Below are 24,721 nucleotides of genomic sequence, written 5' to 3'. Positions count from 1 at the left end.
ATAGAGAATAATGGAGTGGTAAAATATAAAGAATATAGAGAATGGGCAATATAAATAATGAATAGATTAAAAGGCCTTCAAATTAAAGAATGCAGACATGAAGACTTAGTCTAATATGACTGTTTTTTTTGTCCTTTCGGATATTTAAACTAGAGGATGACGATCCATTTTATTTTAATTATGACATTTTTTCATATTTGCCTGAATTCAATTATTTACTCTTAAGCTTGATTATAATTACAATAAATTTATGTTAAATATGCTCACAAAATGAAACTTCTTCTTTATATAATCCTTCCTTTATTCTCGACACGTCGTCTACTTTCACTTTCATTTTAAATCCGAATAATGTCGGTCGTTATTTTCCGCTAAATTTCCGATCACTTCATCAACTAAACATCATACCGAAAGTAGAAATGTTGTTTACCGCTATCATTTTCATTGTTTTAAAACTTATCCACTCTAGAATTATTGGAACATTTGTAATGCCACATGGTGGAATTGCATTGGATCCAACGCATTTCAACACTTCCAATGCAACTGCAAAAACTGAAGCGGAGAAATTACACAAATCATGTGAAGAAGTTGGACAAGTGATTGATTCACTGGCTCCTGATCTTGTTTTCTTAAGCACACCACATGGTTTATCAGATTTAAAAAACTTCGTACTTTACCTGAACCCTGCTGGATATGGCAAGGCAGATACGGACAACTGTCAATGCCCACCATGCTGTTACTCAATAAAGATAAAAATAGACAATTCTACTTCTGTTGATTTAATTCAAGCCATGATGCCTACTACAAATATAAGTGGGTTGAGCGCATTTGGGCCACCAGGTCAGAGTCAAGAACTATTTCCTTTAAGGTAAATACAGTTGGAATAAAAGGGTGTGTGAGGCAATTGTCAAATAGACAACAACAGTTACTGAACGGTCAGAACCACCAAAAAAAAAACAACAACGAAGACATCAATAGGTCAATACACAGTAGTATACTATGTGATACCAAGGGGAGGGGGTGTATCAAAGTCATAGGTTAGACAACAGAACTGGGAAATGAACAAAGTGAACAGACAAACAGTTTGCAAAATACTACATAGAAATCAAGTTCAGCAACAAAAACTACAATAACAAATGTGAATGTTCCAGAATGGTTAATATTCCCTACTTCACTAGAGGTACCAATCATTTTATCTATTACATGTATAAATCTAATTATCAGTCTCTTTGGGTGAAAGTAATAAACAAGGAAAGGAAAATGAGACACACCAAATAAAACAATATAAATCTTTACAAGTCGTCTCACAAAAAAACATTCAGTTACAAAATGGTCTCTATTATTAATAAAGGTCACCATATGGTCATCAATCAAGCCTAGGGCTATCACCCACATTATATCTGCTTTATAATAATACATATTTGACCTAAAAGTTTTTAAACGCTCAGTAATTTGCATATATATAATTAATGTGAATGTAAAATGACCAAAGAGTTTTTGAATTATTTTGAATTTGACTATATAAAAAATCGGCATTTATGAAATATTTACTAATTTCAGGTGGGGGGAAGTTATTCCTCTGTACTTTTTACCAAATATCAATAGAATTAAAGTTGTAATACTGTCACAACCAAGTAGAAGATATACACAGGATGTTAGTATGATTCCTGAACTACTAGAACTAGGTATAATTAGGACACCATTTACAACTTCAAACATGCTGTAATAAATCAGCCTAAAATAAGTTTTTTCCTTCAGATTTTTTTCTAAATTTAAGTTCAATCAGTAGCATATTTGGGTCAGTGTCAAGAGTTTTTTGCTACTAGACCCTAATATCTTGTGATATGGTTTTTCTCAACTTAGCATACCTGATGAAGGTTATTTCAGAGACATCTGTAGTGCACACTGAAACCAATATCATATATCTATCATATACTGTTTGTGTTTTTCTAATCATGAAAAGTTTTTTTTAAATAAAACCGTCTTCTCTTGTCTGTACCTAAAACATTCAGTTGCATAAATCAATAGGTGAAGGTTCATGGTACTTGTAGAGATTAATGCTGTCAAGAAGTACTGTATTATATTCCAAACAACCAAAAGATACAAGAAATTATTTTGTTCAATATAGGAAATCTTGAATGGTTATGTACATGTATATTTGCAATATCTGCACCTCTATAAAGCATCTTACCTATAAAATATATTGCAAAACAAATCTGTTATTTCAGTAACCTTTGCTTTCAGGAGACCTCTCATAAAGGCACATTATAATTCTTCCTTGCGGTGCATTTTGAACACAGTGTTTTATTTTTCAAACATGTGTATTGGTTTATACATATGTTTGAAAATTGTATTGTATTGACAATTTGTCATTATATTTCAGGATCTACCTTATATAAATACTTAGAAAATCTACCACAGAAGGTGGTGACCATTATAAGTGCTGACTTGGCTCATACACACCTCAAATCTGGTCCCTATGGTTACTCAGATGCAGCAGAACCATTTGATCAGGTGAGTTATGGCCCTTTATAGGTAATCCTTAGATAAAATGTATTACTGTAAATTAAGAAATTATTACATGCATTTACTATTGCGATTTTTGTGGAAAGGACAAAAATGCGAGATTAATTATTGCGATTGCAGGAAAATCTGCATACAGTTATATATATCTGATATCAGAATGCAAGTTATTATTGCTATACTCACACAATCACATTATTCGCATTAATAAAAACCTCACAATAATTTCTGAATTTACAGTAGTATGGGATAGTGATGAAAAATACGGACCAGGGTAGAGCATTGAGTTTACATTTAACATACCTTTTCGCTCCTTTCTCTCCTGTGTAAACCTATCACTTAGATTTAAGATGTCAACCAAAATAGAAATAGACTAAATAGGCACCTCCTCATTTCAACTTCATGGATAGTTTCTTTAGCAATCATACCACATCTCCTTATTTTCATAGACTCAATAAATGAAGGTATTAAAATCAGTTTGTATTTGGAAAGGATGAGTTAGATTCAATAGAGCATGATAGATTGCAGTATGAGTAAAAAACAAAATATATCTGATTACTTTTACGTGTGGATATCACCAGTCTATTTCTACATTTTCTCCATGTTTTATCACTTTTATGGCAATTATGGAGAAATTAAATTAACATTTAATGCATATAAGGCTTCATTTAATCAATTTAGTTTTAATGTTATGACTTTCTGAAAGTAGAGAAAAATAGTGCTGCATATGCACTGTTCTTAGAGAAAAAAATCAATGAAAAAGATTATTTAGATAAAACTTTGCACCATGAAATACATAAATTCAGCATTTAAGCAAAATAACCATGCATTTATAAATAAAATTGAGAATGGAAACGGGGAAATATAGAAATGAAGAAAAACTCACGAGTATGATCATTTGAGCTTAACAGTATATCATGGCTACCCTCAACAGATCATGTTTTTTTTCTTCACTTCTGATAAATTTTGTAACTTTACAATTTGTTCTTCCATTCCAGGCAATAGGCCAGTGGGTATTGACATTGGATCAATCTGTTCTGACTGTAGATGCTGCAAAATATGTTGACAAAGCTTTATCTTGTGGATACACTGGACTTGTCATGCTTCATGGAATGATGCATGCTGGGGAATTGTCATCATGGAAACCAACACTTTATGCAAATTATCATCCCAGTTATTACGGAATGATGGTTGCTTCATTTCTTAGGACTTCACATATTCATGATTCCTTATAATATACAATACTTTCATATTTTGTTGAATAAAAACGCATTTAAACAAGTGCTTTTTTTATTACACATGTATCAATAAGGAGAGTGGGTGTTTTGAGGTGTACTTTGTCTTGTAAAATTATAAAAGGTTAAGGTACCTTTTGAGGTGTACATGGTATTTTGTCTTATAAATTTATTATTAAGGGCTATTCCAGAGAATATATGGGGTGGGGTTGGATGGCACTTGAATTATTTTTGTATGGGTGGTGGCAGGTCATAAAGTTCAAATTGTGCGGTTATGTATGCAAAGTAAAATGTAATTGTAAGGGTGATGGCCATAAAAAAGTGCCTCCAAATAGCCCTTATTAAGATGAATGTACTTTTTCAACCAATCCAGTATACCCCTGTCCTTCAGATCAGGGTATATTAATTGAATCAACTTCTAAATAGTTATTGTGGTTAAAAATAATTGACAAAGCACAGAATTTGTAAATTTACTGCATTATTACAATCTCATAATTAAATAAATATATGAATGATCATACAAAAACATATTAAAAGTGTAGACACACAGTGAAATAAATGTTACTTTCTTTTATTTGTATTCAGTGTTAAATTCAATATATAGCACTTGTAAAACACAATTATCTTTTTATAGAAAAAGACAAGAAGATTATATAAATAGAAGCAGGACATGCACATAAGTTTATATTTTCACTGGGCCTGGTGGTAAATTCTCCCCCATTCTTCAACTTCTAATATTATTTCATGATATTTTTGTTCTTTGTTTACTTATATTCCTGCTTATCTTTATCAAAGTCTGGGTTTCACTCATCTTTTTTCATGGATAAATACAGATCCAACTTAAAGAGTTTTTTATTATTTCACTTAAACATTCAAGAATGAATTTCACAGTGCAACACTGTCAAGTATGTTTTTCGCTATCCAGTTTTTCTAGTTAAGCTGTTTTGTTGATAACAGCCACATGGAGACTGGATAATTGTTGTGTCCATTTATCTAAAGCATTGTATCTGGCACATGTTGATTCTCGTCGTAATTCTAAAACCTGGTTAACTTGATCAATTCTTCCATGAATGGCACTGAAAAAAAACAACCTTATAATTACACAACTATTTTTGTCCTTATTAAAATCACTGTCTATTCAGGTACCGTAGTCCTAAAACAATTGAAACTAAAGAACCTCAAATGAGTAAGCTCACATATCCCCCCTGTTAGGGGAAGAGCTTATAGCGATCAAAACATTATACCCTCCACAAATTTGTTATGTGGGAATAAATAAATAACTAATAACGTATAAATGTTTTATTCCAAAGATGTTTATACAAAATTAACACCTCACAGAAATTGTTTTGAATTTCATTTTGGAATAAAATGTTAACCCCTTTTCAATAATTAAATTGGTATATTCTCCCTGTTTACGTGTTGGTGGCAATAGTGCATATAATGACAATCTGTCAACATACAGTTAAAAAGTGAAGTTTGTTTATTTGGTTTGTGTGATATGTGTGTTCTTTGACACAACTTCAAAGTGCAATTTTTTGCATAAACATGCCTTGAAATAAAGCATATTCACATTGTAGGCTATGAAAATTTTAGTGTGAATAAAAAATTAAGTTGTCCTTAAACCAATTCAGGATGGTGCATCTTGTTATACCTCTAGTTTAAACGCCTATTAATGTTGTTAAATAGGCCATACAAAAGACAGATAACAACATTAATATGGAAACTTTTATAACAATTAAGTAACAAAATCTTTTTTATTCGTGCTTTTAAAGGAGTACCCAACACTTTGAAAAAAATAGATTTGGCTCGTTTGATATTCATAAAATTTTGACAAAAATATGAAAATTTCAAGAAATTTGAACAACACAATTTTCAGGAATAATTCCATTGGATATATAGCAGTTTGAAAAACACTAATTTTGATCTCTTTACTGATAGTTTGTGATTAAAATGTTTAGCTGATTTTTAAAAAGTTACCTCCCTTAGGTGTTCTGTACCCCCTTAAATGGCTAAATATATACAATTTTGTCAGATCAGGTGAACTAAAAGGTTCTATCTATTGTAATACAGTGATTATTATATTTTAACTCAGCTGTTATCATTCGTCTCCCTTTCACCACAAAGTTATTTCACACCTTCATCCTCTTTAGATATACACTAGAAAGGCAATTGTTTATGTAGTGCTTTCACTTCATAACATATGAATTATTATAACTTTACACAGAAACACAATGTCCAGAAAAAGTTATAAAATAAAACAACACTTACTTATCCAGTATACAGGAAACCAGTAAATTTTCCACTTCTGCAGGCTCTATATTCAATTCCTGTAATAGAACCATTCATTATTCATATTTCAGTAATTTAAAAAAGCTATTTTACAAGAAATTATTCTCTTAATGAATAAAAACCTGGCATACCAAAACCAAATCTTGACTAACACAGGTATACATGGTGGATGACATATAAAGAAGACTCTGGCTGTTTTTGGTTTTCAGGCTCTCAATATTTTTCCTGCATTAGAATAGAATTCTGAACTTTGAATTGGGACAAACGTTGGGAAGAAGTTAAGTGTCATGTGTTGCAAAAATATATTTTGCATTTTATGAACAGCATTTGATCAAAATTCCTTCTGGTAGATTTTAAAGCATACTGCTTTTGAAGGCTTTATGACTTGTATGATTTAAAAGATAGCATAAACAAATCAATTTTACTTTTTAATTCAGGTTTAAATATCTCGTGCTTAGTATTGTATACAGGCCATAATCTTGCCGGCGAAATGACGATTTAAGTCGCCAAAGAATTTTGAAAATCGCTAAATCTCTCCGGCCGACTGACTTCATAGCGAAGTCAAATCGCTATCAAAATCGGTAAAAGGGAGACAACTTGTGATTCACAAGTCTCACAGGTAAAAAAAATGGCGGCTGACAAGGAAAATCGAGATTTTCGAAACGACCCAGGACTAATACTGTCAACGATCAAATTAAATAAATACAACGGCGACTTTGAACATCCTCGGATATAACTTTTAAAACTGTTCAAACGGAAAACTGACCGTCTGTTTAAGTTATCATTTTACGATAATTTTCATCTGAGGATGTTGCGTAATCACTCAGCTGATTTGTTTTATTTTTACAACTTACACGAGTCGATCAATTTTACTATTCGGTAGGTAAAAGGTTGGAATTAACGGTAGATTTATTATATTGATTGAATAAAAATTGAAATATAAAAGGTAGAAAGAATGCTGATGGATAATGTGATGGCAAACGTACGACACTCGACCAGGTTGTGATCAGCAGTGGATTGTTTCTCACGACCATTTCTTTGATATGGATGATATTTTTAAAAAATGATAGAAATTAGCTCTTTGTCGGATAATTAATATGCGATTGAAAAATATTTTCATTTATAGACTTACAATCTTTAACGATAATCTCAATTTACAACTAACATAATGTCCTGGACATTCAATAATGTTTTACAAAATAATGACAAGTGGTGATATAAGTGAAATTCAACAGGAAAACTGGGAGTTATATTTTTTCTGGACTTTTAAAAATAAATTGAGGCAGATGCACATGAATTTAATGCATCATAATCATGATAATATTACAAGGCTACTCCCTCATGTCCCAATCAACAAATTTTATTTAGAACACAATGGTATCAACAGAGACATATAATACAATTGTATTATATGTCTCTGGTATCAATAAATAAATAACAACTATATATTGTCTAAACCTTTTTATTAAGAACTTTCTATATATACATTGTGTACAATAACATATGAAAGAAACGGTAATGGAATCTCACTTCTCCAAGAAATTGACCACTTCTCCCTTCTCTCTCTTGGAAGGAGAAGTCACTTCTCCCTCTTCAAAATCCTAGATTAGGCCCTGATTGTATAGGGATTAAGTTTGTTCAGTTCAAGCTCTTTGTAGCTTAAATATTACCACTAATTGATAAGTACACTGTATTGAGTACTGTTGTGGTCTGGCGTTGCTTTCTCTTCTTTTTTTTTTATTTGTAGAAATATTGGTGCTCATCTTAAACATTCCATATATTGATACGATGAGGGTATTTGAATCTTTTTTGGACCTTATATCTTCTGAAAACTTTGTCTTCTTGCATATTTCAGTGGAGTAAGAATAGACTGGAAAGTGGGGAGGAATGCTTTCGAGAAAGTGACAAGTAAAATTTATATTCAAGGGCCATCACTCCAACACTATTGAACAGTTGATGCTATTGTTGAGAAATTCAAACCTAATCTGTTTCTCATGATTATAACGAAGAATATCATAGTAAGATAATTTCTATTGGAGAAATTGTGACAAGTAGTTTCTATTTACACCCACACATTTAATGAAATATAATACAACTTACTTTTGATATAAAAGGAATCTGTATTCTTGTGTATGGGTTAATTAGTTTTATTAACACTTGTGTTCTGATGTTTCGAAGTAAATCTAAAAGTTAAAACAAAATTGATTATTTATTATGCATTGTGTTTTTTGGTGTGTTATAACATTCTGAACTTGGTTTATTTGATATCCATTGTAAGTTTCTTTAAAACAAATGTACTTGATGAAAAGCCAGGACATAAAATAGTATGGTATTCAAGTAATTTTCTTTTGTTTTTTTTCACAATAGTCATGAGGAATGGGTTTTAATATTTATATTCCCATTCAATGAAACACTAAATTTTTTGGAAAGATGTGTTTTTATCATGTTTATACAGAGTCAAATAATCAAAAGCTAAAAAGGCAGCCAGTGCACATTCTTGAAGCAGCTGTATAGTATAGCAAAGGGCATATGAAATGTATTGAAGAAATAATAACAAAACTGGTTGCCCTCAGTTACAATTTCTTCACTCATAAAATGTCTAACTCTGGCATGCTTGTTTGATGGCAACAATGAAAAATATATCTATTACCTAATATAAACCACTTAATTTTGCAAAAGGAAAAATATTACTAGGCATCATTTGATCCTGAATGACCTATACAATGTACGTTGTATTTAATTTCAAGTAAGGATTTACAACCAACTGTGTTGAAAGAATTTGTAGTTAAATATTATGAAATTCATCCAAAATAAGTATTGTTATTTACAATGGTTAACAGTTTCATAATTTGATCATCCTTACCTTCAATGTGTTCTCTGATGAATGGATCTTCCATAATATTTCTTCTGTTAGTTTTAAGTATCTTCTCAAATTCATTTATGTCATTATTCTGATAGGAGCTGAAAAAAAAAATTATACAGTGACTTATAGTTGTTAACTTCTATGTCATTTGGTCTCTGGTGGAGAGTTGTCTCATTGGCAATCATACCACATCTTCTTATTTTTATATTATCATCAAACTTAAAAAAGAGGTAGTTTTCTTTCAACCCATATCCTTGAAACTTAATATTACATGTGCGCATATAATTTATCAGTTGTGCACCTCTAATTATGACAAGGTATAAAAATGTTTCCTTTTTCCATGACTTGTGATATTTGTCCTTTTTCAAAACAAAAAAAACAATTCCGTAAAGAGTACCCCTCTTGTGTGAATTTCTTTAAGGCAAGATCTTTCACATCTTGAAAACTGTTTGTGATCTTCCCCACCAAATAGTCACTACAAGGATCTATTGATCACTTTTGTATAACATTTGTTTGACCTACCTCACAAAATTATTTTCACAAATCACAGGAATTTCTGGGTCATTTATTTTGTATAACTTTTGTTTGACCTACCTCACCAAATTAGTCATTGCAAGGATCTCTGGGTCATTTTTGTATGGCTTAGTTTCCTGGGAATCAAATGGATTGATGCCTGATTTCATCAGCATGTTGGCCAGAACCAGGTATTTCAAACAAGTTGTTCTCCTGTAGAATAATAATAAATTAGTGAAATAAGTTATTTAAAAACAAAAGCATTGCAGTCAATATAGAAATAACAAGAATATGTGTCCATGTGACACAATGGTCCAATCAAACTACCGGTGTCCATATGATACAATGGTCCAATCAAACTACCGCTGTCCATATGACACCATGGTCCAATCAAACTACCGGTGTCCACATGACACAATGGTCCAATCAAACTACCGCTGTCCATATGACACCATGGTCCAATCAAACTACCGGTATCCATATGACACCATGATCCAATCAAACTACCGGTATCCATATGACACCATGGTTCAATCAAACTACCGGTATCCATATGACACCATGGTCCAATCAAACTACCGGTGTCCACATGACACAATGGTCTAATCAAACTACCGCTGTCCATATGACACCATGGTCCAATCAAACTACCGGTATCCATATGACACCATGGTCCAATCAAACTACCGGTATCCATATGACACCATGGTCCAATCAAACTACCGGTGTCCATATGACACCGTGGTCCAATCAAACTACCGCTGTCCATATGACACAATGGTCCAATCAAACTACCGTTATCACATTTATATGTTCAGTGAACTGTAAAATCTGGGTTAAAACCCTAATTTGGCACATTATTTTAAAAACATCAAATTGAACATGTGTACAAATTTTCAATTTGATGCGACTACAACTTCATGGTAAAAACTCATTAATGATACTACCTTAAACCTGACATTTGAAGGACAATAAACTAATTGATGAGGCAAGACTTCATTCAAAGTATTTTTACCACTATTCATATCCTAAGATAATAAAATCTAGAGGCTCTAAAGAGCCTGTGTCGCTCACCTTGATCTATGTGCATATTTAACAAAGGACACTCTCAAACATTGTAGACGAGAATAGAATTCACTACAAAAATCTCTGTTTTGTTGATTTTGTATTAATGATCATGTATTCTGTTTAGTTTCTCTCTATCTTGTTTAGTTTTTGCTCAAAACACAAAAGATGGTAAAAAAAAATCCTAATTTAAGGGCAATCACTCCTTTAGAGTGACAGTCTACTAACTATATAAAAAAAATTTGACTTGCTGATCAATTTTTTGTGATTTTAAGTGTCTATTTATTTATTATATTTTTTATCATATAAGACAAAACGCAAAAAAATGGTAAAAATCGTCATTAAAGGGCAATAACTCTAATAAGAGGTCGTCGGACGATTTCCTACAAATAGTCTAAATTGTTGATCTTGTCTTGCTGATCATTTTTGCTTATTTAAATTTCTATCTATCTATTATAATTTTTAAGATGAAAGGCAAAAACGCTATAAAATGGTAAAAATTGTCATCAAAGGGCAATAACTCTAATAACAAGTTGACTGACGATTTCGACCTAGGACTTATTTGTAAAACTTGTCTTGTTGATCATTTTTTGCAATTTAAAGTTTCTCTCTATCTATCATAGCTTTCAAGATAATAGGCAAAAATGGAAAAAAAAATGGTAAAATTTGTCATTTAAGACCAATAACTCATAAAGAAGTTGTCTGACAGTTTTGACGTATATGGACAATTGGTAGAGCTCATGAACATTTCTGCCCTTGAGAGATTTTCTCTATTTTTAACGATTTAAAAAATAATACACAAAACTTACATTTTACCCCTATGTTCTATATTAGCTATGTCGGCAGGCAGGGTCATCGGACACATTTTTTAAACTAACTACCCCAATGATGATTGTGGCAAAGTTTGGTTAAATTTGGCCCAGTAGTTTCAGAGGAGAAGATTTTTGTAAAAGTTAAGGGCGACGAACGCCAAGTGATGAGAAAAGCTCACTTGGCCCTCTGGTGACATAAAAAAAAAAAGAAAAATATTAATGTCTTGTAGCAAATTATTACCTTGGACTCCCAGATTCATCATAGTTTTTAAAAGCTTCAAAAAAGTCTGTGTGTGCTTTCTCATATTCTCCTTCTCTTAAATGCATCTTGCCACCACATTCTGGAAATAAATGTTCATAGATACTATGGAGAAAAAGTAGAAGTTTGTTCTATTTTTATTACATTATTTAAAACCTATAATATGATGAGGAAAAAATTAGACTTTTCTTATTGGTAAACATATTAAACAGCATGTTTTTTGGTGATTTTTTATGAAATGAATCCTGGTTTGACTTGGAAAGTAATTATGTTTAAAAAATCATGATGAAATGACATTTTTATCCTTTCGACAAATATAATGAGACTGTTTAACACTAAAATATCAGTTATTAGCTTACAAAAATAAAACTTAAGCCAAGTTAAAAGTCATATTTGGTTATGTAATAATACACATCATTCCTGGCTATTAACATAAATTTACATTATTTAATTTAGTTTCTTCTGATTGACTGACTCAGAAGTTATGTAACAAATTGAGTAATTGAAGATCTAAAGCTGATTCCATTTATAATTAGATAAACAAGCTTACCTCTTATTACTCCCATAATTAAAGGATGTGGAATTGCTGACTTAATATGTAAGGACTGTTCATATAATGCCTACAAAACACAAACATATTCTAAAAATTCGTAAGGGTTCCGCGGAACCCAGTGTCTCGCCTACTTTTTCTGTTAATCACAGGCTCAACAAAAATGAGGAAGTAAATCAATAAAAATATTCCTCTTGATACTATTTTTTGATTGTAAGAAGCTTCTGTCCAAGTTTGGAAAAAATCCAGGATAGTTTATGAATCTAATAAATGTTTAAAAACTTTAACTGCAAACTGAATGTAATGTTAACTGGAAGAAAAAAAATTTCCTTCTAGATACTAGCATTTGATCATAAACAAGCTTCTGTCCAAGTTTGGTACAAATCCAAAATAGTATAAGAATGTTAATAAAATTTTAAAAACTTAAACCACAGAGTGAATGTGTTGTTTCCCGGCAGAAAATCTAAGTCCATTTAAAAGTAAAATACGGAAAAAATGGATTTATTTTTGTACAAAATTTCCTTCTAGATACTAGCTTTTGATCATAAACAAGCTTCTGTCCAAGTTTGGTACAAATCTAAAATAGTATAAGAAAGTTATTAAAATTTTAAAAACTTTAACCACAGAGTGAATGTGTTGTTTCCTGGCAGAAAATCTAAGTCCATTTAAAAGTAAAATAAGGAAAAAATAGATTTATTTTTTTACAAAATTTACTTCTGGATACTATCTTATAATCATAAACAAGCTTCTGTCTAAATTTGGTACAAACTCAGGGTAGTTTAAGAAAGTTATTAAAATTTCAAAAACTTTAACCACAGAGTGAATGTAATATTTCCCGGCAGAAAAACTAAGTCCATTTATAAGTAAAATACGGAAAAAATGGAATTTTATTTTTAAAAATTTAATTCTGGATACTATCTTATGATCATAAACAAGCTTCTGTCCAAGTTTGGTAGAAATCCAGGATAGTTTAAGAAAGTTATTAAAATTTCAAAAACTTTAACCACAGAGTGAATATTTGTGGACGCCGCCGGAATGTAGGATCGCTTTGTCTCTCTTTTTCGACTAAAGTTAAGGCTCGACAATAAAATGGACAAATCAATAAGCACAACATAACTTTTTTCAAGATTCAACAATTTTATGTTTATTGATATTAAAAAATTATTATTACAATAACCACAACATGTGAAATCAAGGATCTTTGCTAGCCAAGGGTTACGATCCAGTCCCCTCCTCTCCATCCTTGGCAGATTAAGCCAACATTTGTGATTACAATGCTGCGCCACCTACCGGAAGACATAAGTCACGCCCATTCTGACTACATCATTCTTGACCAATAGTATCACTTGAACGCTCTTCAGTGTGGAGGTGTAAAAACGGTTGTGTCTAGTGTTTACAAATTTCGTGAAGCAGGAACCGAAAATAAACATTGGCATTCCAAAATTTGCACGAGAAACATACCCAGAAACTTCAATTAGTTGATTAAGAACTTTAAGATTGTCACTAAACATCGTCCTAATTTTTTTTTTTGGGGGGGGGGGGGGGTAAAGACGTGTTGCACGTGGCAATTGTTTATTTACATTTTTTACATATACACGTGATCACCTTAAATGCTCTTTTTGATTGGATGCAGCCAGTTACAACTGCGACCAATGGAAATCATTACATCGTGGATCCGAAATTCTATCTTAATCTGCCAAGGGTGGAGAGGAGGGGACTGAATAGTAACCCTTGGCTAGCGAAGATAATGGTATGACTGCCATATTTCATTTTGTTATTTTCCTTATAAGCAGTGTACAACTATCAAAGTATACAAGGAATTCATTTCAAGCTTTACTGGTAACCTCTGTTTTTAACATACTTTTAATTTTTTATTGTTTTTCTGGGCTGTGTACATCTGGATTTCCAAGGCATAAATTTCCAAGAGTTGTGTCCCTTTCTTTAGATCATCTTCACCTTCATCTGTCTGAAATCATTAATGATTATATTCGTACATATATGTGAATTATTACAGTTGAGTCAGTCTAACACAGAAGATCTAAGAAATGCACTTTTTTCTTTATGGCCACCACCCATACAATTGCATTTTACTTTGCATACATAACAATACAATTTGAACTTCATGACCTGCCCCCCCCCCCCCCCCCCCCCCTCACCAATACAAAAATAATTAAAGGGCCTTCCAAGCCCCCACCCCCTCTTATGTTTTTTTCTGGAATAGACCTTATAATCTTGAATGAACATAAATTTCAGTTTCTCACCTGACAAGATTGATGGAGCTGTTTTAATATTTTCTGTAATTTGTTATAATCTTCTCTGTCATAATACAGTTTACCCAGCTTCGTATTTGTTTTAAACCACAATCTTTCATTCTTTGCTTCCTTTAAAGCATCCAATGTTGTTTCGTAAAAATTCTGCAGCAACTCCATCTGAAAAAGTGCAAGCAAAATTATATAACTGAAGCAATAAAAGATACAATTTCACAGTGAAAAATATTTACACTGGAACCATAACCAACCAGTAACATTCAAATTGTACTGTTAAATACATGTAGTTTTTTGTACAAATAAATCATAAATTTCAAAACCAGAGGCCTACTTTTACATCAGACCTAAATGTATGTACCTTACAGACTGCTAAAACAGAATCTTTAACTTTTAAAAGATTACAAAACAATGTGTCACCAGACCAAAAGGATGAAAATACTACCAATTGGTAGAAACTAATAAATTATGTCTTTTATTTGGTATCAGTGATTTTCCTAGTGCTTAGGGGAAGGGGCCCAGGGCCCATGCAATTGGGAATTAAAGTTCGTGAAATGTTGGCTTTGAGGAAAATATATTAGTCCGTTTATACGGAGGACACACGGCATTAGCCGTGTGCAACTTGCTAGGGGGGTTTGGGGACATGCCCCCCAAGAAAATTTTGAAAAATTAGATGCAAAATCCTGCATTCTGAGAAGGAATAACTGTATGAATTGCAAACAAGATTCAAGAGATTTGTAAACAAAAAACCATGATTTGACACCAACAAAATCTCGCAACAATGTTTATATACATTTGGATATTTTAGAGCTGAAAATTGGGAAAAAAAAAAGCATATTTCTCTTTGGGATTGGGGCCCAAATTCAAACCCAAAATGAGGGTTGGAAAATCCCTGGGTATACATGTATTTATTACACAATATACCTGTTTTGAAGTCGATATGTAATCCAGGATGGAATTAATAGACTTCTCTGAGTAATTCCTTGTCACAGCTGATTTAATGTAGGTCAGTAGCTGCTGATAACGCCTCATCATTTCATCAAAGTGCCCCTGTAAAAATCACATTAATATATCTACATGAGTAGCATGACAGGTATCATTTAATGACATATTTATCACATTATTCAAATCAGACTTGTGAAGAAAAGTGTATTGATATGACATAAAATACTGCAACAAAACTTTATTTAAGAATAATAAAAATCCTGAAAACAGTAGTTATTTATTTACATAACATAAAAGCACTTGATGGTTTCCAAATTCTGTTTAAGTATGAGTTAAGAACTATATTATTCTACCAGTGCATCAAGTGTCGTGTGATGTTTCTACACATACACCAATTAAATTATATAAATTAAATAAAATGCTCCGCTGGGCGCAGCTTGATACGCTAGCAGAGGTCGAACCCTGAACAGTTGGGGCAAGTATGGACACAACATTCAAGCTTGATACAGCTCTGAATTTGGATTGTGATTAAATATTTGACACAGCATAGGTTTCTGACACAGAAAGAATGTGGTTTAATTTACCTATTATGGTCCAATATCCAAAATCAAAATACATGGTTAGATTCAGCATATCAAAGAACCCCATATATTCAATTTTTGTTGAAATCAAACAAAGTTTAATTTTGTTGGACCCCAACTTGGACCAACTTGAAAACTGGGCCCATAATCAAAAATCTAAACACATGTTTAGATTCAGCATATCAAAGAACCCCAAGAATTCAATTTTTGTTAAAATCAAAGAAAGTTTAATTTTGGACCCTTTGGACCTTAATGTAGACCAATTTGAAAACTGGACCCAAAATTAAAAATCTAAATACACGGTTAGATTCGGCATAACAAATAAATAAATACAAATCTAATGCACCATACTGTGCAATTAAAGATTACTTCTTGAAATTTGAAAAAAAAAAAATATTTGAAGAATAATTCTTTTTAATTTCTGAAATCTGAAATGTGAAAAAATTAACCCCCACAATTTCTTTTTACCCCCCCCCCCCCCCCCTTTTTCCCCAAAAAAATTCTTTCCCTCAAGATATGGTCATAATCTCAATTCAAATTTCCAATGGAGTTTGCAACCATAAAAACCCATTTAAATTCACCATAGTGCTAACTTAATCTATTTTATAATAGAATTTAAAATATGGTGTCAAATCTTTCATATGGATTTTTTTGTAAAAAAAAAAGATGCAACATTTGCAGATATTTTTACTGGTCTTCCTTTATAAATATGAATTTCTTTAAACATAATTTAAAAGCAGTGTAAGGGAAGTAAACAAAACATTGTATTTTGATTACCTCCCTTACACTGTTTTAAATTATCTTAATTGTTCATTAACCATTACTTTATACATAATTTAAAAGCAGTGTAAGGGAGGTAATTCAAATGATGTATTTGATTTATCTCCCTTACACTGCTTTAAATTATGTTTTGTACTAAAGTATTTGTCCATTAACCAGGACAACCTTGTTTTTCCCCCTTTTTTGCCCCTAATTCCTAAACGGTTTGAGCCATAACCCCCCCAAAGCAAATCCTAATCATCCCTTTGTGGTATGGAAACTTGTGGTATAATTTCAGAGAGATCCATACACCGTTCCACAGTTATTGTCTGGAAACTAGAAAATGCTTATTTTTGGCCCCTAATTCCTTAACTGTTGGTACCATAACCCCCAAAATCAATCCCAACCTTCCTTTTGTGGTATTGAACCTTATGGTAAAATTTCAAAGAGATCCATCTATTTAAACATAAGTTAGAGTGCTAAAACCAATGTGTCTTCGGACGAGCTATCCGGAAAGGCTATGACCTCTTATGCAAGTATATACTCCAAAATGACAAAGTTCAACTATCTCCCAAAAGAGCAAATATTAATAAAAATCAAATCCCTGAATACATGCACATGTTCAATATATGTATAAACAGCCAGCAAAGAGAAAATTTCCTAGCATTCAAACTGTAGGATGAGTTATCTGGAAACCCTATGCACCTATTATGCAAGTTAATACTCCAAAAAATGACAAAGTTCAACTATCTCCCAATAGAGCAAATATCAATAAAAATCAAAACCCTGACCACATGCACACCTTCAATATATGTACAAACAGCCAGTAAACATGGTAAAGTGAAAACTTCCTAGCATTCAAACTGTAGGAGGAGTTATCTGGAAACGCTATGCACCTCTTATGCAAGTATATACTCCAATAAAATGCTTCACTGAGCGCAGCCTGATACGACCGCAGAGGTCGAACCCTGAACAGTTGGGGCAAGTTTGGACACAATATATTTGACATAATACAGGTTTCTGACACAAAATAAATGTGGTCAAAGATCTTAAAAATTTGAAATGGGACCTTTAATTTACCTAGAATGGTCTGATATCTAAAATTTAACAACATGGTTAGATTCAGCATATAAAAAAAACAGAAAAATTTAATTTTAGTTGAAATCAAACAAAGTTTGTAAGGGAGGTAACTCTAATACAAAAAAAAAAAAACCCAAACAAAGAATAACCAATTCGGAGTATAAAAATTTATTCCACTGAACCATTTGATATACACTATTATTATATTATATGTATTTAAATCACAGTATTTGATGTTTCTATAAACAGCTAAAAATATTTCATACTAGAACTAGCAAACAAATAGCAAAAAGTACCAACATAAAGAAACAAAGCTAAAGTAATTGTCCATTAACCAGGAATCCCTTGTTTTTCCCCCCTTTTTCGCCCCTAATTCCTAAACAGTTTGAGCCATAACCCCCCAAAGCCAATCCTAACCATGCCTTTGTGGTGTGGAAACGTGTGGTACAATTTCAGACAATTCCATACACTGTTCCACAAGTTATTGTCTGGAAACTAGAAAAATGCTTATTTGGGCCCCTTTTTGACCTCTAATTCCTAAACCGTAGGGACCATAACCCTCAAAATCAATCTCTACCTTCCTTTTGTGGTTTCAAACCTTGTGTTTAAATTTCATAAATTGATATTTACTTCTACTAAAGTTATTGTCAAATTTCCAATGGAGTTTGCAACCATAATAACCCATTTAAATTCATCATAAAAGTCTTAAAATAGACAAGAGTGCACACGCTGAAATGTCTCGCCTTCTTTACTAATCATTGATATTATGTTGATAGTCCTAAATATAAAGCTTTATTACAACTGTCACATAAACTTAACATTTACCAAGTAAACTAAACATTGACCAATGAACCATGAAAATGAGGTCAAAGTCAGATGAACCATGCTATGCAGGCATGTACAGCTAACAATTCTTCCAAACAACAAATATAGTTGACCTATTGCTTATAGTTAAAGAAAAACAGACCAAAACACAAATACTTAACACTGAGCAATGAACCTTGAAAATGAGGTCAAGGTCAAATAAAACCTGTGTGACTGACATATAGATCATAAAATATTTCCATACACCAAATATAGTTGAACTATTGCATATAGTATTAGAAAAAAAAGACCAAAACTCAAAAACTTAACTTTGACCACTGAAACATGAAAATGAGGTCAAGGTCAGATGACACCTGCCAGCTAGACATGTACACCTTACAATCATTCCATACACCAAATATAGTAGACCTATTGCATACAGTATAAGAAAAACAGACCAAAACACAAAAACTTAACTATAACCACTGAACCATGAAAATGAGGTCAAGGTCAGATGACACCTGCCAGTTGGACATGTACACCTTACAGTCCTTCCATACACCGAATATACTAGACCTTTTGCTTATAGTATCTGAGATATGGACTTGACCACCAAAACTTAACCTTGTTCACTGATCCATGAAATGAGGACGAGGTCAAGTGAAAACTGACGAGCATGAGGACCTTGCAAGGTACGCACATACCAAATATAGTTATCCTATTACTTATAATAAGAGAGAATTTAACATTACAAAAAATCTTAACATTTTTTTCAAGTAGTCACTGAACCATGAAAATGAGGTCAAGGACATTGGACATGTGACTGACGGAAACTTCATAACATGAGGCATCCATATACAAAGTATGAAGCATCCAGTAGCTGTCAAAATATTTTTAAAAGTTACTATTTTAAAAATGCAAGGTAACTTAATTTTAGTCATGATTATGTATGTCATTTTTGGCTCGATAAAAATGACATACATAATCATGACTAAAATTAAGTTACCTTGCATTTTTAAAATAGTAACTTTTAAAAATATTTTGACAGCTAATCACCTCAAGACAATACAACATTTCTTTATACATAATTTAAAAGCAGTGTAAGGGAGGTAATTCAAACACATTGTCAATGTTGTGTTTGAATTACCTCCCTTACACTGCTTTTAAATTATGTTTTGAACTTAAGTAATCGTCCATTTACCTGGAAACCCTTGTTTTTCCCCCTTTTTTGCCCCTAATTCCTAAATGGTTTGAGCCATAACCCCCCAAAGCCAATTCTTACCATCCCTTTGTGGTATGGAAACTTGTGGTATAATTTCAGACAATTCCATACACTTTCCACAAGTTATTGTCTGGAAACTAGAAAAATGCTTATTTGGGCCCTTTTTTGGCCCCTAATTCCTAAACTGTTGGGACCATAACCCCCAAAATCAATCCCAACCTTCCTTTTGTGGTCATAAACCTTGTGTTTAAATTTCATAGATTTATATTTACTTATACTAAAGTTTTTGTCCGGAAAACAAAATTTTTTTGGCCCCTAATTCCTAAACTGTTGGGACCATAACCCCTAAAATCAATCCCAAACTTCCTTTTGTGGTCATAAACCTTGTGTTTAAAATTTCATAGATTTATATTTACTTATACTAAAGTTATTGTCCGGAAACCAAATGTCTTCGGACGACGCTGACGACGACGTGATACCAATATACGACCGCAAATATTTTGCGGTCCAATAAAAATGACAAAGTACAACTATCTCCCAAAAGAGCAAATATCAATAAAAATCAAAACCCTGACCACATGCACACCTACAATATATGTACAAACATGGTAAAGTGAAAACTTCCTAGCATTCAAACTGTAGGAGGAGTTATCTGGAATAGCTATATATCCATTATGGGATGGACGGACGAACAGGGGTAAAACAATTTACCCCCCAACTTTCAGTTGCGGGGACATAAAAACGCAGCCAATTAAGAACTGAGAAAAATCGTCCACATGTTGTGTATACAAACAAAATTACCTTGTGTTGGAAAGTATAAATTTGCTCAACATTGGAGTAACAATGCTTAATAAACAAAATACTGTGAAACTTAAAGAAAATAATAACTTCCAGGTAGATTGTTTAAAATGCAAATTAAATGAACTATATATTATACATACCAGTTTGAAGTTTATTTTTATCATCTGTTTCAAAGCTTTGAACCCCCATTCTCCTTTATCCTTTCCTTCCAAATCTAAAACCTAGTTAAAAACAGAATTACTAATTATGTAAATATGATTGGGTTCCTGTCTATTTAATTGACTGATTGTTAATTGCTGAAGGTTTAATAGCAACTAAATCATGCAAGAGAAATATGATATATAAATTTACCAGCAGTCCCATTGGGGAATCTTAACTGATAATCGAGCACAAAATAAACTTCTCCTTGGAGCTTCTTTAAGAGTGAAGTCATGAATCCTAGGGTGACAAAGTTGCCCACTTTGCCTGGTGTGGTGACCCCTGGGCATGTTGATTTGTCATCTGACATTTTGTTAAGTGTTATCTGAAGCATCTGACCCCACTCACTTAATTATCATGAGAAAGCTATGGATTTACTAATGCAGACTGAGTTTCAAGCTACACATCTGAGACCCAGTGACATTATATTATTCAACTATCAGGAAAGGACAGCCATGAAAGTGTGTGAAATGTATAACCCTTCTACTGTGTATTGAATAGTAGTGTAAAATTTTTAGAATAATGTTTGTGTTTAGCTTTGACTATGCAAAAATTGTAGACAAGGTTGAAGGCATACTCCATGACTGAAGGCAAGTACACTAAGTCTTCATCAGAGTCTACTATTTCAGATTGTCAGTGCTAAACACTACATGTAGATTATTCTTTTTATTATATTGACATAATCAATTTAGTGTCGGTAAAATACATACATTTGTACATACGAATAACATAAGCTTAAATGAGCTTTTAATATCTACTGTCAATTATTAACCAATATCCAAGACTAAAATATCACTCAGTACACATCCAATAGATTAACTGCATACTACTAATCGACAAGCGGAAATCATACTATTAACAGCTGTACTAGCTATCAGGCAATTGAATTCTTTTCAAGAAATAATTTCTGATAATGATATGCTCAAATGAAGATTTTAAATTATTTAAGACCATTCTTACAAATGTTTATTAATAACTTAATGCATTACCATGATTACACTTCAAGAGTTTACCACTAATCATTGTAGCTACTCAATCTTACCTTCTAGAACTTTATCAGTTTACAATGATCAAATAAATTGTTATTTGTACCTTTTGAAAACTTTCTAGGGCTTGCCTTGGGTCATCATCTTTCTGTGCTTTAGAATTGTAGTATTGATTTTCTAAGTCAACATCTGGTTCAGAGTTACTTTCTTCAGAATATTCCTAAAATACAATTACAAACATGAGGATAGTAATAACGACATCACTAAAAACCTCAAATAAAGATTGACTGATTGATGGAAGTATGCTAAATGTCAATAAAATGCTCCTAGGGTGCAGCTTAATACGACCGCAGAGGTCGTACCCTGAACAGTTGGGGCAAGTATGAACATGATGGACACTATATTCAAACTTGATACAGCTCTTAATTTGGATTGTGATTAAATATCTGACACAGAATGAATGTCAGGTCAAAGAACTGAAACATTTGAAATTGGAGTTTTACCTCATGTACCTAGTATAGTCCAATATCCAAAATCTAACATGGTTAGATTCAGCATATCCAAGTACACCAAGAATTTATTTTTCAAAATACCTAATACATGTAATAATGAACAGTAAATTTCAAACTATATTTGTAGATAATTTCTTCTCTAAAATTAGATTTGATGCTGTATTTCTTTTTAACTATGACTCTTCTTACAATTTCTATTAATTGTGCAATACAGCTCTGAATATTGATTGTGATAAAATATTTGACATAGCATAGGTTCCGACACAGAATGAATGTGGTCTCAGAACTTAAATATTTGAAATTGGACTTTTACGTATTATGGTCCAATATCCAAACTCTAAATACATGGCTAGAATCAGCATATCAAAGAACTGCAAGAATTCATTTTTTGATGAAATCAAACAAAGTTTAATTTGGGACCAATTGGACCCTAATGTTGACCAATTTGAAAACTGGTCCCAAAATAAAAAATCTAAATACACAGTAAGATTCAGCATATTAAAGAACCCCAAGAATTCAAGACTTTGAATTAAACCACATTGAAATTTGTCAAGAAATAAACAATTTATACAAAGTATTAGAAAAGTATTGTTTTGGACCCTTTTTTAGTTAGGGTTATAATTCCCATAATCAATTCCAACCTTCCTTTTAGGTATGGAAATTTGTGGTATAATTTCACAGATCCATACTTATATACTCAAGTTATCGTCTGGAAACCCGAAAATCTTAATTTTTTTGTCCCTAATTCCTAAACGGTTAGGGCCATAACCCCTAAAATCAATTCCAACCTTCCTTTTGAGGTATGGAACCTTGTGGTACAATTTCATAATTATCAATACACCTATACACAATTTATTGTCCTGAAACAAGAAAAATACGTTTTTGGCTCTTAATGCCTGAACAGTTAGGACAATAACCCCCAAAATCAATCCCAACCTTCCGTTTGTGGAATGGAACCTCGTGCTACAATCTCATAGATATCCATAGACTTATTCTCAAGTTATTGTCTGGAAACCAAATGTCTTCAGAAAACGACAATGCTGACAACTTCATTACATTATAAGCATTAAAAAGCAAATGTTAAACATGCATTCATACATGACATGTCTTAATGATAATATTGTTGAGAAGACTGTGGGATCGGCTATGTCTCGAATTACCTTTGGATCTTAGGTTGAAGTCACATCAGCAACGTTGTCTTAGCTTTGATTAGTAACAAGTAAAACGTCAAACTGAATAGCTGTTGTTTGTTATGTTGAAGTCAGATAATTAGAAATCATCCCCATAAATATGTTATGATTTGTATCTCTATTATGTAGTAGACTGACACCATGGACACACAGGCTAGATTTTTATGGTGGTAGAAAAGAAACTGTGTACAGGAGATAAAGCAATAAAAGGATAGTTGGATTGGATGAAGGTCCATTGGCAAATACTACATATATTTGTATTAGGACCAGAACATATTAATGTGATATGTATATGAATCCTGATCTGTATTAGACATACTGAGCTGCATTTTTAATGTGCTAGATTACAAGGTAATAAATCAGTTTGTGGGAAGACATTTCACCATAAGCTGACTAATTATTCTGACTCCAAGCTTATCAAGTCTTTACTCTTACACCTAAATGCTGTTTCCTTAGAGGAGAAGCAGCAAATACTAATTTTCAATAAGATTCTTCAGATTGACAAGGCCAGGGATTGAAAATACAAGAACTCCAATGCTTGAGGTTAGCATGCTACATTTTTGTACCATGAAATCACCAAAATGGCTGATAAATAAAAGATATCAGGTATATGTCAATGAGACAGCAACCATATTACAAAAATAACCTAAAGATATCTCGAGGGAAAGTTTATATTGGTTGTGGTACATGTAAATTAAATAGAGTTGTCTCCCTTTCATTACAGTTTTGAATCTTTATTTAAATCATTTGTTAGCCATTTTTCCTCAAATAACAATATAATCAATGGAAAAATCACTTCATGAAATCAGTGGAATGGAAAAATGAAATTGTTTACATTATAACATTACTGAAATAAACATTAAAAGTTGATAAGGCTGCATACAATGTATCTGTCTTTTTGTTACAGATCTTCATGTCAAGAAATATCTTTCAATTGTATTACAACTTTTCGGGGTACTTATTCAAACAACCATATAGGCAATAACGACTGCAAATGCTCAATTACTCTTTGTCATTTATGTTTTGTCGGTTTTCCCACACCAAGAGACCGGTCACCTATAAAGTATAATTTGATGCCGGTATAATATCCGTGATTTTTTTCTTCCTGTAATTAGTACGGCAAACAATTGTGATTTTTATATGTTCAATATTTGTTCATGTGATATATGAAATACTTCTAATGATCATATGCGACTTGATGAACGTACTAAATCATATTCTTCGTCGTCATCGTACATGCATTCATCGTCAGACATATTTTTTTTTCATTGAG

The 24,721-nt window shown here is 32.3% G+C and overlaps 2 protein-coding genes across 2 annotated transcripts; one reads left to right on the top strand and one right to left on the bottom strand.

Moving 5' to 3' along the window:
* Positions 1-308: 308 nt before the first annotated feature.
* Positions 309-4,501, top strand: LOC127735580 (protein TTE1956-like). The gene is made up of 4 exons (XM_052245824.1): positions 309-865; positions 1,558-1,682; positions 2,381-2,511; positions 3,519-4,501. Exons 1-4 carry the CDS (start codon positions 417-419, stop codon positions 3,753-3,755), a joined length of 942 nt encoding a protein of 313 aa, XP_052101784.1. The 5' UTR covers positions 309-416; the 3' UTR covers positions 3,756-4,501.
* On the bottom strand, positions 4,212-24,721 carry LOC127735574 (COP9 signalosome complex subunit 2-like). The gene is made up of 13 exons (XM_052245817.1): positions 24,657-24,721; positions 21,853-21,966; positions 20,703-20,783; positions 15,295-15,420; positions 14,368-14,535; positions 13,968-14,072; positions 12,107-12,176; positions 11,539-11,638; positions 9,502-9,633; positions 8,908-9,005; positions 8,145-8,227; positions 6,024-6,082; positions 4,212-4,831 (listed from the first exon to the last, which is right to left on the bottom strand). The coding sequence occupies exons 1-13, from the start codon at positions 24,702-24,704 to the stop codon at positions 4,690-4,692; spliced, it is 1,326 nt and encodes a 441-aa protein (XP_052101777.1). The 5' UTR covers positions 24,705-24,721; the 3' UTR covers positions 4,212-4,689.

The sequence above is a fragment of the Mytilus californianus genome, unplaced genomic scaffold (genome assembly GCF_021869535.1).
Source record: "Mytilus californianus isolate M0D057914Y unplaced genomic scaffold, xbMytCali1.0.p SCAF_3, whole genome shotgun sequence".
NCBI lineage: Eukaryota > Metazoa > Mollusca > Bivalvia > Mytilida > Mytilidae > Mytilus > Mytilus californianus.
Note: the sequence above shows the minus strand (reverse complement) of the source record. Positions and strands in the feature narration are given on the sequence as shown.